The sequence below is a fragment of the Sphaeramia orbicularis genome, chromosome 13 (assembly GCF_902148855.1).
Source record: "Sphaeramia orbicularis chromosome 13, fSphaOr1.1, whole genome shotgun sequence".
In the NCBI taxonomy this organism is placed as follows: Eukaryota; Metazoa; Chordata; class Actinopteri; order Kurtiformes; family Apogonidae; genus Sphaeramia; species Sphaeramia orbicularis.
Window position 1 is genome coordinate 32311449 of NC_043969.1, and position 14826 is coordinate 32326274.

Genomic DNA, 14826 nt, shown 5'->3' on the forward strand with positions numbered 1-14826 from the left:
AACAAACCTCATGAAATCTGTGATTTCAAAGTCTTGTTCAGCTGTTTACTGGTGTTTGTCATGTTTAATGAAGAGAGGGAGGGAAAGAGATACAGGCAAGCAGGCAGGCAGATAATTTAAAGACAGTTTTAATGTTCTACAAATTAGACAAGGTCACTAGTTTTGTTCCATTTAAAGTCGTAATTATTGAAATTAAGGTAGGTCTTAAGTTGAGTTACATGACAGTCTGGTGAAGTATATTGTGGTATATTACTGATGTAATGTATATGCTTCAACTCAAAACAGTAAAAAAAAAAAATTGTGTACTGTGTTGTCAGCTTTATAGAGATTCTGTTAGTCCTTCTTGATTATTATGCCCTTTTTTGGCTTGAGTACCTGCCCCCCAAAATGTCTGTGCACATGCCTGTAGAGGAGCATATAGAGGAGATGTCTGACAAAAACTATGTGAAAGATGCAAGATGGATGAAAATGGTGTAAAAAGAGGCTTTCAGTCACACTGTTTTGACCGTGGGAGAGTCAGTAAAAGTTTATAAACCTTTGCAATTAATATTTCTGTAAATTTGAGCCCCTATGATACATACAATAGTTGAAAAAGTGTGTTGCTCTTGAAACAAAAACTATTTTCTAAATGGTTCTGAGTTACTGTTCACTGTGTTTTGAAAAGCCGGGCTAATTTCATCTTTTAAATGTCAGCGAAGTGTTCATATGACTCTGAGAAGGTCCTCACTCATCCTTCATAAAACACATTGAGCTCTTGCTGCTGTTTGAACAGGCAGGTCCGTCTAAGCCATGACCCTCTGGTGACTGACACGATCACTATTCACTCTAGCAAACCAACATTTCCCCATTAAGTCCTGCATGAAGAAGGGGATTAGTCAACAGTCTCCAGCATATCTTTAAAAGCCAAATCAATAGTGCTTTGATTTCCTTCTGGTTCCCTTTTGGTGTTTTTCTTCTCTTGTAATGTGCTCACTCTTTCTAGATCTGTGTCTGAGAACTCATGGGCTTGTTTGTTTATCTGTTTGTCAGCCACTGAAAATGTTTAACAGTTGGATGTCCTCCAAATATAGTACACACATCACTGAAAATGGTAATAGGTTCTGAAGAGCTGAGAATTCTGAGTATAGTAAACACAATGCATGAAGAGTAAGAACTAGAAGGGCAGGTAGAGGGCACATAACTTCACCAAGGCCCCACATGAACACAGAGTGTGAATGTGAGAGCGAATGAATAATGGGTCAATAATGTAAAGTGCTTTGAGTGTCTAAAAAAACGCTATATAAATCCAATCCATCATTATTATTATTATTATTATTATTATTATTATTATTATTATTATTATTATTATTATTATTATTATTATTATTAACACAAAAACATCCTATTTTACAATCTTACAAAAAAATTTGGATCCCCTCCATAATTTCATGGGTTCATCACTGGGCCATGCTGTACCTTTACACTAAATTTCATAAAAATAATTTAAGTAGTTCTGTATTCCTGCAACAGAGACCCATCAAAACAAATGAGGATGATTAAATGACCGGCTGACATAGACTGATTTAATAAAAGAGTGGAACAATACAGTATGTTCCATAAAATGCATTGCTGGAGTACATAGAACATATTTTGCCTATACTGTACAAGTATTATTTTTGCTGTTTAGATGAGCTATTGTGTATTTTTTCTGAAGAACTCATCATTTAACTGTTGCTAATGCAAGATGTTTTATTTTGTGCATCCATGACAGTGCTAAACAGGCTTAGCCTTTCAGGAGCAGCAACTAAATTTAATGCTTACACTTTCCAAATAAGCACACCAAATATAAATATACGGTTTTTAAAGGGGTTATATGTAGTATTGATATTCCGAACTCTTAACAGCAGGAAGAAATCACAAATCAGAACACACTTATGGGTTCCAAAACCACCAATGAATATGTATCCACAGACTGTCTCCCAGTCCTATGATCTTCATGCATTAGGGGATAGTTTACATTATAGCTCTGTTAGTACTTTTAGCCCTTTTAGCACTCTTAGCACTATTTTAGACAGAAAACAGTCACAGTAAAATCACAAATCACCTGTTTTCTGTAGGATTTGTGTTGTTAATAGCTGTACTAAAGATCTGTTTGGAATCCAACAAACAAGATCAGAACTGTCACAGTTTAATCTGAACAAACAATGAGCTTAGCAAAGATAACAACATCAAATAATAGTTTTATACCTTCATAAGCTTCATAATCAACCTCACCCATGTAGAAGAAACTATGCAGTTTCAACAACAAACTCTATTCTTTTCATTTAGAGCTGTGTCCAGTGGTGAAAACAACAGTGCCGCTATAGAAAGACATTTGTTTCTTTATTCATCAATCAAAAAGAACGGATTTGCAATTAAAAAGAACAGATTTGCAACCAAAAAAAGAGATTTGAGAGCAAAAGACAGTGAGTGGCAATAAAAAAAAAAGATAATTTTGCATATAAATCCATGACAGTGCTAAACAGGCTTAGCCTTTCAGGAGCAGTTAAAAGCTTGTGAGTTAAAAGCTTTTGCTTGAGACTTCAAAAGTTTTGCTTGAAAACCACTCCTCTTTGCTTGCAACTTCAAAAGTTTTGCTTGCAAATTAAACTGCACTTAATGGGCGGGGCCTGATCTGAAACAAATTTATCTCCATGTGCCTGTAGCTTTTATCACTTTGTCACTTTCTTTGACTCTAAAAATTGTTTCTTAGTAGTTCTCATCCCATTTCGTCACTTTACAACACTTCAAAAGTCAAAGGCCTATATATGGTGTTAGTTTTCCTCACCATAAGAGACTGGCAGAATAACTCACTACTCCCTCTAGTGGTCACATAAATCCATCGGACCATCAGTATAAATAAATTCAGTTCATATCTTTACAATGTAATACATTGGTATTTTTGGCATAACTTCATAACTACATTCTAAACATGCTAATGATAATTTTACGTAATTTTTCATGTAGAAATCCTTTGTACATATAGATGAATAGCAGAGAAGCTTCACAACTCTTATTACTGTACTCATATTATTCAATTAGACGTTATAATACATCACTGAAGTAGATAGTGGATAATACAGAAAAAAAGTTTTAAGAGCAGGGTTTTGAGAATTTCCACATGATCAAACAGAGAATTAATTTAAAACAAAAAAAAAAGAGAAATGGACTGAATTAGGGGTAGACTGTCATTCAAGACACCATTCTGAAACAAGGGGTAATCTGTGAGAAAAGGAGACTTAATGAGGCTTCCTGGTGACTGGTAATATCCAGTGGGAGCTAAAGGTGTAAAGAGCACATCCAGGAGCAGAGGTTGGCCTCCACAGAGCTGCACTTTGCTTTAATCAGAGAGTAGCGAGATGTGAAAGGTGAGAGGTGCATCACCAGAAAGACAAAATGGCATAACAGCGAACTGATGAGATCCCATCTACTCATGTGTACGGCAGTGATGGTGTAAGCCTAGTGGAGCGTGTGAATTGAAATGGGAACACTGGTTGCTTGAATAGAGTCGACATGGCAGCCGTACCCCTTGGAGCTAACCTAACCCAGCTAATTCACCTGCAGTGCTCTGTCTCCCTCACAAACAGGATGGCACTGGCACAAACAGGCTATTTATAGTCCGGCAGAGGCAGGTAGGGCAGGCAGGGCAGTCAGCCTTCAAATATTGATAAAGAATGGGGCGGAACTAGAGTGACACTTTGCAAAATGAGGGCTGGTGTGCAACATCTGGATTCCAATGAACCTTTCAGACACTCATCACTGACTGTCAGTGCTGTATGACGGAAATAGATGTCGAATTTATAGCCACTTTTACACAGAGATCCGAGAAAAAAGCTGAGAATGTGATCCCAACTTTTTGCCACAACTGACCGGATTCCAAAGCCAAGCCAAAGGAATAACAGAGGTGAGACAGGCTGGACTTTTATACAGTGGACCTGTGTTATGATACAGAAGGGGCGGTGACGCAGTGCAGCGTATAGTGTGATGTATAACTTGCGTATCGAAAATACCCAGCCCATAGTGGTGTTGCTAATGACTCCTTTTACCGTTCCACAAATGTTAACATGGATAGAGTCCTCCGCCTGAAGTGACACCAGCTTGCGGATCTCGGCGTCTACCCAGTTCGACATCTTTCTGGTCGTGTTGATATGTTGTTTACTGTACATGGCCTGCGCTCATTTTTAAATGGGGTCACACACACAATACACTATCAAAACGGGGGGTAAACATGACAAATTCATGGGGCCAAGCACATGTAAGATCCGCTGTATAAGAGAGGCATAGAAGTCCGGAATCGAAAGAATGTTAAGATTCAGTTTCGTTTTCACACTAGCATAAGTGACGTTATGTATGGACACCACCCCCCCCCCACCTCCGACAGATTGACAAGATACTAAATTTTATGAAAGGCCCCACAACATTTAGCTTTCATGGGGTCCACAATTGGTAGAGGCGCCCCTGTCAAAATGTCACACCTTGGTTGCGGAATGAGAGGTGTTCCTTTTACAAAGGATTCCAGAATCATGCTTCCACCTTTATCACGAGGCGTTACAGAGCCATGACAGAGGTGGGACCAAATGATTCCACCGTTTTTTTTTTACACAGACGTCGTTCTAGAATAAAGGTGAAATATTCCTGTAACAGAAGTGCTATGTAAAAGGCACTTATAATTCCTCTGTACAATGATGTGCTTGTTTTAGCCACTATTTTTATGTGAGTGAAATTGGCTATACAAGAAATCAACACTACTATTGAATGGATATTTTCATACATTTACAGATTTTAATTAAATTAGCTTTTTTTGTGCATTCTCTCCTATTTGCACCCCAGAACCAAAAGTAGAAAATAACTGGCTGCCCCTCCCCCTCCCTGGAAGACCTCTACTGTTCCCACTCCCTCAAAAAAGCCTGCTTCAGCGCAATAAAAACTAGGATAAAGAGACATAAAAACAGCTGTAACGCAAAACACACACGGTCCTGAATGCTGCTAAAATATGACTTCACACAAATACCACTATTTCATGCAGTGCAATATTTAGAATCATACGATCACATATTTTTGATGTTTTTACTGTCAGAATGTGATTTGTTGTTGTTAATTAGTCTCTAGTTTTTAGAATTTTAGCACTTTTACTTGATATATATGTACACTATAGCTTTATATTTATATTTTACAATTGTCATATGTTTATATTTATGATCTGGCTTTACCAGATCACTACCTTCTATTTATTTTATTGTTTGTCTTAACAGGTTTTATGTGTGTAATATTCAGGGTGTGAATGCTAGTAAATGTGTAGATAAATACCTGGAATACATGCATGTGTTTTGTTGCATCACCTTTCTGAAGACTGCATTGAATCTTTTATCGTTGGAATACAATACACAACAATAAAGTCTTTCTCCCTTCTCTCTTATAGGCATTAAGCAACGTAGGCTAAAGAGACTGTAATTTAAATGTTTTTGTACAACATACAATGACAACAAAAATTCTTTCATAGCGGTCTGTTGCTTACATGGCTATAAAGCACTGCCACTTGTTCTGCTGCTGCTATCCACTATGTTTGTATCTGTTTTGTGCTACTACAGGCATGTGAAATAATTGTTCTTGCACCTATTTCACATACTGTGTTTTTGTATTGTGTTTCTACTGCAACTTTCTTCCTTTCATGTACCACCAACTTGTACAGAATAACAATAAAGTCTCCTTGAATCCTACTTCTTTAACAGAGATTTTGTGTTTTGAAGAAGTAGTTTCAGATTAGAATCATGTGTTAATGAATTTTTATGTTTGTCAATGATTGTGCGTAACCTTGAAGCCCAAGACCTCTAGTGTAACTATTTGGCATTTCTAGAATAATGCATATTTGTATGTATGTAATTTAAATGAAGATTTAAAGAATAAATAAAGATTTAAAGAATGCATGTTTCTCCGCTTCTTTTTCTATTGTGACAGGAACCCTAACCTCTCAGAAAGCAAGAGGAGAACTTTTCCTAGTTTGCACAATATGTGACAGATTAAGGACTTTACGAGGTGTAGAATTTGAAGGTCAGCAACTGAATGAGATTTAGGATGTAAGGGCTGCACGCAGGAAAGTAGGGGTGTGGAGTGAATACAGGATGGTAATAGAGGCTCAGGAAGGCATGTGTCCATCTTAGTTTGGTTTTAATATCCAAAGTAGTTCAGAATGAGCAACGAGAACAACAAATCCTCTTTGTTATTTAATATGGTTATTACGCTGCCACCTAGTTTTATCTAAACAAACAGGTAAGATCCTTCCATTGAATAATTACTATAGTCATTAATATACCAGTATTTCAGGTCCAACAAGTTCTTTAAACCTAACAGATACAGTGAGTAGCTTCTCACTACTCAAACTACCATCAGTTCGCTAGAGCCAGTTTTTAAAGGTTTTTTAAGATCTAGAGTTGCTCCAGTGGGCCACGTCTAGGTTCAGCAACACTGTGTCATTGTGGATGTTTCAAGATGACAATGCCAGGATTCATCAGGCTCAAACTGACAAAGAGTGGTTCAGGGAGCATGAGGCTTCGTTTCTACACATGGATTGACCAAAACAAAAACAGAGCCCAGACCTGAACCCCACTGAGAATCTTTGGGATATAACGGAGAAGACTTTATACAGAAATCTGACATTGACTCATCATTAATGCGAGATCTTCACCAAAAATTGCAGCTCTGGATAGAAATAAATGTGAGGTTTATTGTGATATTGCTTGACCTTTATTTGCATCCTATAAACAAAGCTCAAGATAATCCAACAAATTTTCCTTTATGTATGTGTGTGTGTGTGTGTGTGTATATATATATATATATGTATAGATAGATAGATACATATATACATATATAGATAGATAGATTGATAGATAGATACACACACACATATATATTCATATTATATATATATATATATATATATATATATATATATATATATATATATATATATATATACTGAAAAAATGTAAATGGGCAAAAATTGCCTGTTTTTGGCGATAACACTTAAAATCTCAATTCAGAAAACTTGTTTCACTACATAAGCATAATATGTACAGAAATATATAATAGCAACATTTTTTATGGCACTTCGTAGTAATTTATAGTATATGTATGGAAATTACGACAGTAATACGAACGTGTATATCCTCTATTGAACCAGCAATGCATTTTTGTCCTCTCTAGGGGACAAGAGTTTCACAGCTTTATTTCCCAAAAAAAAAAAAAAAAATGCTGTCCACTGTAAAGGACATTCCATAAAAAAAAATCTATCTAAAAAACTGTTGCATCATGCTGTTTCCAATCAAGACAATTATTTAATGCAAAAAAAGCCAAAACTATTCCTTTCCTGGGTCTCGGGAGGATAATATTCAATCAATCAATTACAATAATAGTAAGAGAAATAAAGCCTGATGATAGACAGATTTACAGTTTAAAGCAAATTTATCCTGCTCATTTGTGTAGAAATGGTGATATGTGTTTATCCACCTGGAAAAAAAGCTGTGCTGGCCCGTGGATGAGGTGTCTCCGTCATATGAGTCACTTTGCTTGCGGCTGAGCGGCGGCCCACTCTGTCCATGGCCATCATTCGGAGCAGAAATATCGATGTTGCTCTTGCTCAGCCTCTTGCTAGAACTCAGACCTGGACTGCACTCCCCAAGCAGGCCTGAATTATCCTGTTTGGGAAGAGGAGGAAGTTCAGTGTAAATCCACAGATGAGAGATGGCCTATTGTCAACCATCAACAGTTACTGAGCAGGAGTGAATATATTCAGTATGAGTGGATTTGAATGTCAAAGGGTAAGGAAGAGGGACTAAAAAAACACCAAGGGGGAATACTCCAATGCTGACTGAGGCTGAATGGACATGAAACGGCGGCCACTTATGGAGGGACAGTTCAAATCAAAACTAATGCATGTTACAGATCTGGACCATATCATTTGATGAAAAAAACTTTGAAATATTTTCAAGATTGAATGTGCCTTTAAGGGGGCTACATGTAGAATTTGTACTTTTGAATACAAAAAAAATGACCTATAATTATCATTAGACTGTCCAAAATAAAGATTATAGAATATGAAGAGTTATGATTACAGAGATAAGGACTCAATATACTCATATCAATATTTTCATAATTTATGTGACCACTAGAGGGAGTAATGAGTCACTCCCCCAGTCACCAAAGGTGAGAAAAACTATCACCACGGGGCATTTCAACAAAGTGAGAGAAAGTGATGGGATGAGAACGGCTTAAAAGTAACTTTTAGAGTTAAAGAATGTGGCAAAGTAATAATAATAATAAATAAATAGATAGAAGCGCTGTTGTTTTCACCACTGGACACAGCTCGAAATGAAAAGAATGGAGTTTGATGCTGAAACTACAGTGTTTCTTCTACTTGGGTACGTTTGATTATGAGGCTTATGAAAGTATAAAATTATTGGGTCGACCTCTACTATTTTAGAACAAAAACAGTCAGAGTAAAATCACAAACCACATCTGTTTTCTGTCAGGTTTGCCTTGTCAATAGCTGCAGTAAAGACCTGTTAGGCGAACCAGGTCAGAATGGTCACTGTTGAGTCTGAATTGTGGATCAACAAATGATCAACTTAGCAAAGATAATGTGGCCCAAGAGTTTACAAGAGTCTCCCTGTATTTTTGTTGTGTTTGAACTTACAACAAAGATAAGTCATTATAGTTATATTAAAATTTTACTTTATTTACTGTGGAAAAATTTAAGGGAGCTATTTATTTAAGCTTTAATTCAACTTTATAAGAGATGCTTCTGACTCTAGGAAATCCATGTACTTCTGGAGCTATTATTTTCTATTTGTGTAACATCTCTATCTATCTGTTCTGCTGTTTCTCTTTCTTTCTCTTTCTCTCTCTCTTTCCCTCTGTCTCACTCTCAGCCACACCTCCCCATTACTCTGCCTGCCACACCTCCTCATCTGCTGATCACCCTCACCTGTGAGCACAGCTGGGCTCATCAGGTTGAGGGTATATATTCACCTCTCTCTCCTCTGTTCTCTGCCAGATTGTTTCAACCACCGTGTGATACTTTCCAGCGGTTTCCCCTGTCTGTGTTTTGGATCCTAACCCTGTTTGTTCCTGGCCTGCCGCCTGGATTATCACCCATCTGCCTGTCTGAGCCCCTGGTACCGACCTGCCTTCGTTTGACCACGTCTTTCTGCCTGTACCCCAGATTACTGACCTGTCTTCTGTCCCCCGACCTCGTCTCCTGTCTGCTCCCCTCTGGTCTAGTTTGGATGTCTTGGTTTCTGACACATCACCTGTCCCTGGTTCACCTGTTGCCTATCCCTTGTCTGTATCGTCTGCTTGAGAATAATGCTCTGTTGTACTTGTGTCAATTTGTGTGATTAAATAAACATGCTTTAGGCATTTAAACAAAGTTCAGTGTTTGCATTATTCAAAAATTTTCACGCCAATTTTTACACTTTTACCGCAAATGAATATCGGCCTCCTCTAACTACTAATAATCGGTATCGGTATCGGCCCTGAAAAACCCATATCGGTCGATGTCTATAAAATAGTGCTAACAGAGCTATTATGTAAACCAGTGGTTCTCAAATCCAGCCCTCAAGGACCCCTATCCTGCATGTTAGATATTTCCCTCTTCCATCACACCTGGAAGCCATTACATCGTTATCAGGCTTCTGCAGAGCTTGGTGATGAGCTGATCATTAATTAAACCAGGTGTACTGGAAAAGGGAAATATCTAAGATGTGCAGGATAGGGGTCCTCGAGGACCAGATCTGAGAACCACTGATGTAAACTATCAGCTGATGCATGAAGATCATAAGACCCTGTTATTTTGACCGACTATTAGTTTTAGTGTGAAGAAGAAAACTTGATCATTCCATCGTACAGATGTGTGTAAACAATAAGCTTTATATTTGATCGAGTTAGTGATACATACTCATTGGTGGTTTTGTGGGCTTTGATACGCGATTTCTCCCCTGCTGTTAAGAGTTCAGACTAAACTGTGACAGTTTGAACCTTGTTTGGACATTCCAAACACATTTTTAGTGCAGCTATTGACAGCACAAACCACACAGAAAACTGAGGTGATTTGTGGTTTTACTGTGGCTGTTTTCAGTCTAAAAGCAGAGCTAAACTAACAGAGCTATAATGTAAACTATCAGCTGATGCAGCACATGAAGATTATAAGACACAGTGTTGTTTGGAGCGACAGTGAAAATAATTGACTATAAGATTTTGTTTAAAAAAGAAAATTTGATGTCATAATACAGATGTGTGTAAACCAGTGAGCTTTCTACTTAATTCACTGAGTGATACAGTCTGTGGATACATAACATTGAATCATTGGTGGTTTTAGTAGTCCTAAGTGTGTTCTGTTACGAGACTTCCCCATGATGATAAGAGGAAAATCAATACTACATATAACCTATATGAGAACATAACATGCTGCACATTTTTAATACCCCTTGGCCAAATATAGTGTAAAATTCTGTTGAAAGTTAATGCCCTGTAATTTAGATTAGATTGTCTTTGTGTAAAACTTATTACATACATATTTATATTTGAAAGTACTCAGATATTATAATTGCAGACAGATGGACAGACCGACAGATGGACGACAAAGTGATTAGAATTTCTTCTTCTGGCCGAAGGGGTAAAAACCAAATACCTTGGAGTCATATTTAATGATTAGTGGTGTTTTTTAAAACAACGGACAGGAAAAATACACAGCAAAAACACAGATTTTTTGTGCCATGAACTCAGCCACTGATATACATATCCTTGTACTAATTAACTCTGCTAGTGAGACAAGGTATAACACAAGCATGTAATCCAAATCATTAACACTGATGTTTTAACAGTGTCTTTGGTAAAAAATGTGTCTTTCAGTATCCACACATCCTTCATACATCTCATCACATTATCGCTGTAACGTTGAACTCATACCCTCAGGCTCTCAGTGCTGTTGTTCCTGCTGCTGTTGTTGGGGCTGCCAGGCCTCTGGTGGTTACTGAAGCACAAAGCGTCAAAACAGAGCACCCCTCCCACGCAGTCGCCCATCAGGCATACCTGCTCAGACAATGTACACAAATGGTGCTTCAATCAGTAAAACCCTCAATCTGACCAGAGAGGTGTGTGAATGTGATTACAAAAGGAGAAAACAATGCATTTTATTAGTCATGGCGCTAAACTGTTCTGGAGTGAATCAAGAGTAATAAACATAAAATAACAGCAAGGTAAATATTGAGTTGCATGAGACAGTTTAATCACATTCACAATTAATTTGATTGTTTTGTAGCTGTGAGCAACTCCTGAATTGTGCTTCATGTTGGTTAAAGTATCACACATCAACTTTATCGAATCAAATCATTCATAGAGCTGTAGTCATAACTGTGAGCAGCTGACACTGGTCTCTGAATGAGAGCACTTTCAGACATCAAAATTAATTTCTGAATTAAAAATTCAATAGATTCAGCCCTTCTAAAAAGAGTTAAGTGAGCTATTTGTGCCTGGTTTCATTTTGACCTATCTCATTCATTATGATTATCTGGTGCTCCTGGCAGGGACATCATGAAAGTGACAAAAACTGGGATAAAGGACAGTCAGTTAAAACCCACTTAGAAGCATGTGTAGCATTTCATTTGGATACAGCTCATGTTTTTTCTGTTAAGTGATGTGTTTGAATTCACCCGATGAAAAAATGCTGAAGTCAAAAGTGCTGATATGTAATTTTAATAAGCATAAGTGTTTATTTAATGCATGCATTTATCAAAATAACTGGTAGTTCAAATGCATAAACTTAACATCATCAAAGTATAAATGGGAGCGCTAGGTGCATTTCCATCTAAATATCATGAAAGGTTTTTAGTAAATTAGTGCAATGGACACATTAGTGAATCCTACATTATAAAAAGGAGGTGGACTCTGTGTCTGGGGCATCACATAAAATCTGGAAAGAGCTAACTGCTGCAGTTTGGCGTACTTATGTCTTTTTGGCCAAGGAAGAGACTAGCAAAAACAGCAAGTTGATAGGACCAATATATTGGGAGATATTAGTAATTTTGGAATACAACAGCCTTACAACAGTCTTGCCCAGAATCATAGAATTTGGTGCAGCGGCTGCAGTGATGCGGTCATTGCGTTGGTTTGTCATGGTAAAGAAGGAGCTGAGCTGAAAGGCGAAGCTCTTGATTTGTTTGATCTATGTTCCTTCTCTCACCTATGGTCATGAGCTTTGGGTCATGACCGAAAGGACAAGATCCCAGATACAAGCGGTCGAAATGAGTTTCCTCCGTAGGGTGGCTGGGTGCACCCTGAAGGATAGGGTGAGGAGCTCAGTCACCAGGGAGGAGCTCAGAGTAGAGCCAGCTTTTATGTCTGTGTATGCATGGACCAATAAAAAGACAGCAATAAAATGCTATAAAGAGCTGCATAATGCTAGACAAAGGCCTTGACAAACCATGAAAATGTTCAAAATCTGTCAATTGAAGACCTACTTATAACAAAGAAAATAACGTGGAGTAATTACCTGTAGCCTACTGTAATCTTGTGTGATGTTGTTAACCCTTAAAAATGTAGACTTATTTTTGCTGCGAATTCCAAAATACAGTTTCTCTACGTTTAATCTTTCCTGACTGATTCATGACCATTTATAATATATCCTCTGCATTAAGTATTTTTCAGCAAAAATCAGTTATTTTCCTGGATTTAATTTATTGACCATGTAGATCAGGGGTGTCAAACTCAGATCCTCGAGGGCCGGTATCCTGCATGTTTTAGATGTGTCCCTCTTCCAGCACACCTGACGGTCGTTATCAGACTTCTGCAGAGCTGGAGGATAGGCTGATCATTTGAATCAGGTGTGTTGGAAGAGGGAAACATCTAAAACATGCAGGATACCGGCCCTCGAGGATCTGAGTTTGACACCCCTGATGTAGATCTTTATTAAAGCTTAGTGTAAATTCAAATGTTATGAATTCACAACTGGAAAAACTGAAGAAAAAGTGACTTTTTCAGCAAAATATATCATTAACTGAACATAAAAATAAACATCTACAACTACTGCCAATTGCCAGACTGCACAGGTTTTATTGATGAATCAATGCAAAAGAAAATAGTGTTTTTGTTCACTACGGAACCTCTGAAGGTCCAGAAAAGACAAGCATGATGCCAAAAGTTGAGAAACTTCATTTTACCTGAATAATTTAAATGTATTGATTGAATTATTGCTTCAAAACTTCTTAAACATTTTAGGTCAGTAGATGGTTTGGGTTTGCTGAAGGCTGTTAAGTCCTTTTGAGGGTTAACCCCCTGATTCACTGCTACATCTGTTACTCCTGCTGCTTGAAAATACAGCAGTTTTCAACAGCTGAAAGTAACTGCGGTTTCTTTCTCCATTGTTGTTCTGTTGTTACACTTATTGACCAGCTTTAAATGCAGTTTCTCAGTTTTTCAGCAGCATGAGATATGACCAATTTGGATGTTCAGAGCCTCTGTAGTGAATATGGAAACACCGTCATTTTCTGTAATACTGATTCAATAACAGAACGTAATGTAATTGGCTGTAATGGTTGTTTTCATGTTCAGTTTAATGATCATTTTACAATGAAAGCTGATAATGTGATAGTTTAATCTGTTTGACTTTACTCTGAGCTTTTGTTTTTGTTTACAGGATTAGAAAATTGTATTTAAATTCACTATAAATTGCACAATGTAGGATATTATTCAGTTCAGTTTATTTGAATATGCAACAAAACAATTCCATTTTAAAGTTTAAATTCCATTAAAAAAAAAAACAAAATATCACTCCTTTTAAACATTAGAATGCTAGAGCTCTCTGAGAGCCAATCCGTTAACAATCAGTGACTTTTTTTTTGAAGATGAGACACACCTGACCCGAGAACCCCTGACCGTCCTCTGACTGCAGGAAGCTGTGGTAGACCTGGTTGGCCCTGGCGATCACGGTCGCCACAGCATCCTGGTAACGTGGTGACACAATGGCGAGGAGGGGGAGGGCTGCCAGGGGAAGGTGGTCGACGCTACTGGACACACAGCTCTCATCATAGCTGTACGGATTGAGGCTGGAAGAGAGTGAAGCAGGGAAGGAAGGAAAAAAGAAAAAAGCAGAGGAGGGATGATTGGGATGAAGAGATACAACAGATTATGTCAAGGCTTCTTAATCTTTTGATGTGTGCCCCCCCCAGCCTCGACAAAATTGCAACAATTGCTCAAGTATAAATTTTAATGATAGAATCATCAGTCTTATCACCATTCTTTTTGCTATTTTTCCAAATAAAAATATGAAATGTGCAATTATCTTATTATAACTACACAAAAAAAAATTACTTTTTTTTTTAAGAACTGCATTTTTGGTAACAAAGATGAATATTTTGCAATGAGTCTGTTTTACATTGCACATATTCTCAGAACAATTATGTGCAAACTGTGCAAAAACAGAAATGTCACACATCTTTCTTTTTTCCTCAGTAACATACTGCTTCATTCTCCAAACCTACACTCTTTGTCTAGTCAAATGAGAGATCACCATGGCAGGGGAAATACTGGATTATGCTATCATTCCTTCAGTAGAATACAATGCAGTTCAATCAAACATGCTAAATTACAACATTAGAAAATGGTCTTTATCTTGTTTTTGCTCCATAATTTAATAAGCTGACATCTCTTTCCATCATTTTCTAAAATGGTTAAAAAAAGGTGGTCACCACAAACAAAAAGCACACTGCTTTTCTTATTATCATATATGTATTAATGCCTCATACAATCTTTCCTCCC

General features: G+C 37.4%; 1 protein-coding gene across 2 annotated transcripts in view; it reads right to left on the minus strand.

Moving 5' to 3' along the window:
• Positions 1 to 14826, minus strand: part of pitpnm3 (PITPNM family member 3) — a 123535-nt gene that overhangs the window by 30410 nt on the left and 78299 nt on the right. For both annotated transcript variants that reach the window (XM_030152203.1, XM_030152204.1), the window contains exons 6-8: positions 13925 to 14114; positions 10981 to 11103; positions 7522 to 7709 (exon numbers count right to left, since the gene is read on the minus strand). In XM_030152203.1, coding sequence (XP_030008063.1) covers positions 7522 to 7709; positions 10981 to 11103; positions 13925 to 14114 — 501 coding nt within the window. The remainder of the gene's footprint in view (positions 1 to 7521; positions 7710 to 10980; positions 11104 to 13924; positions 14115 to 14826) is intronic.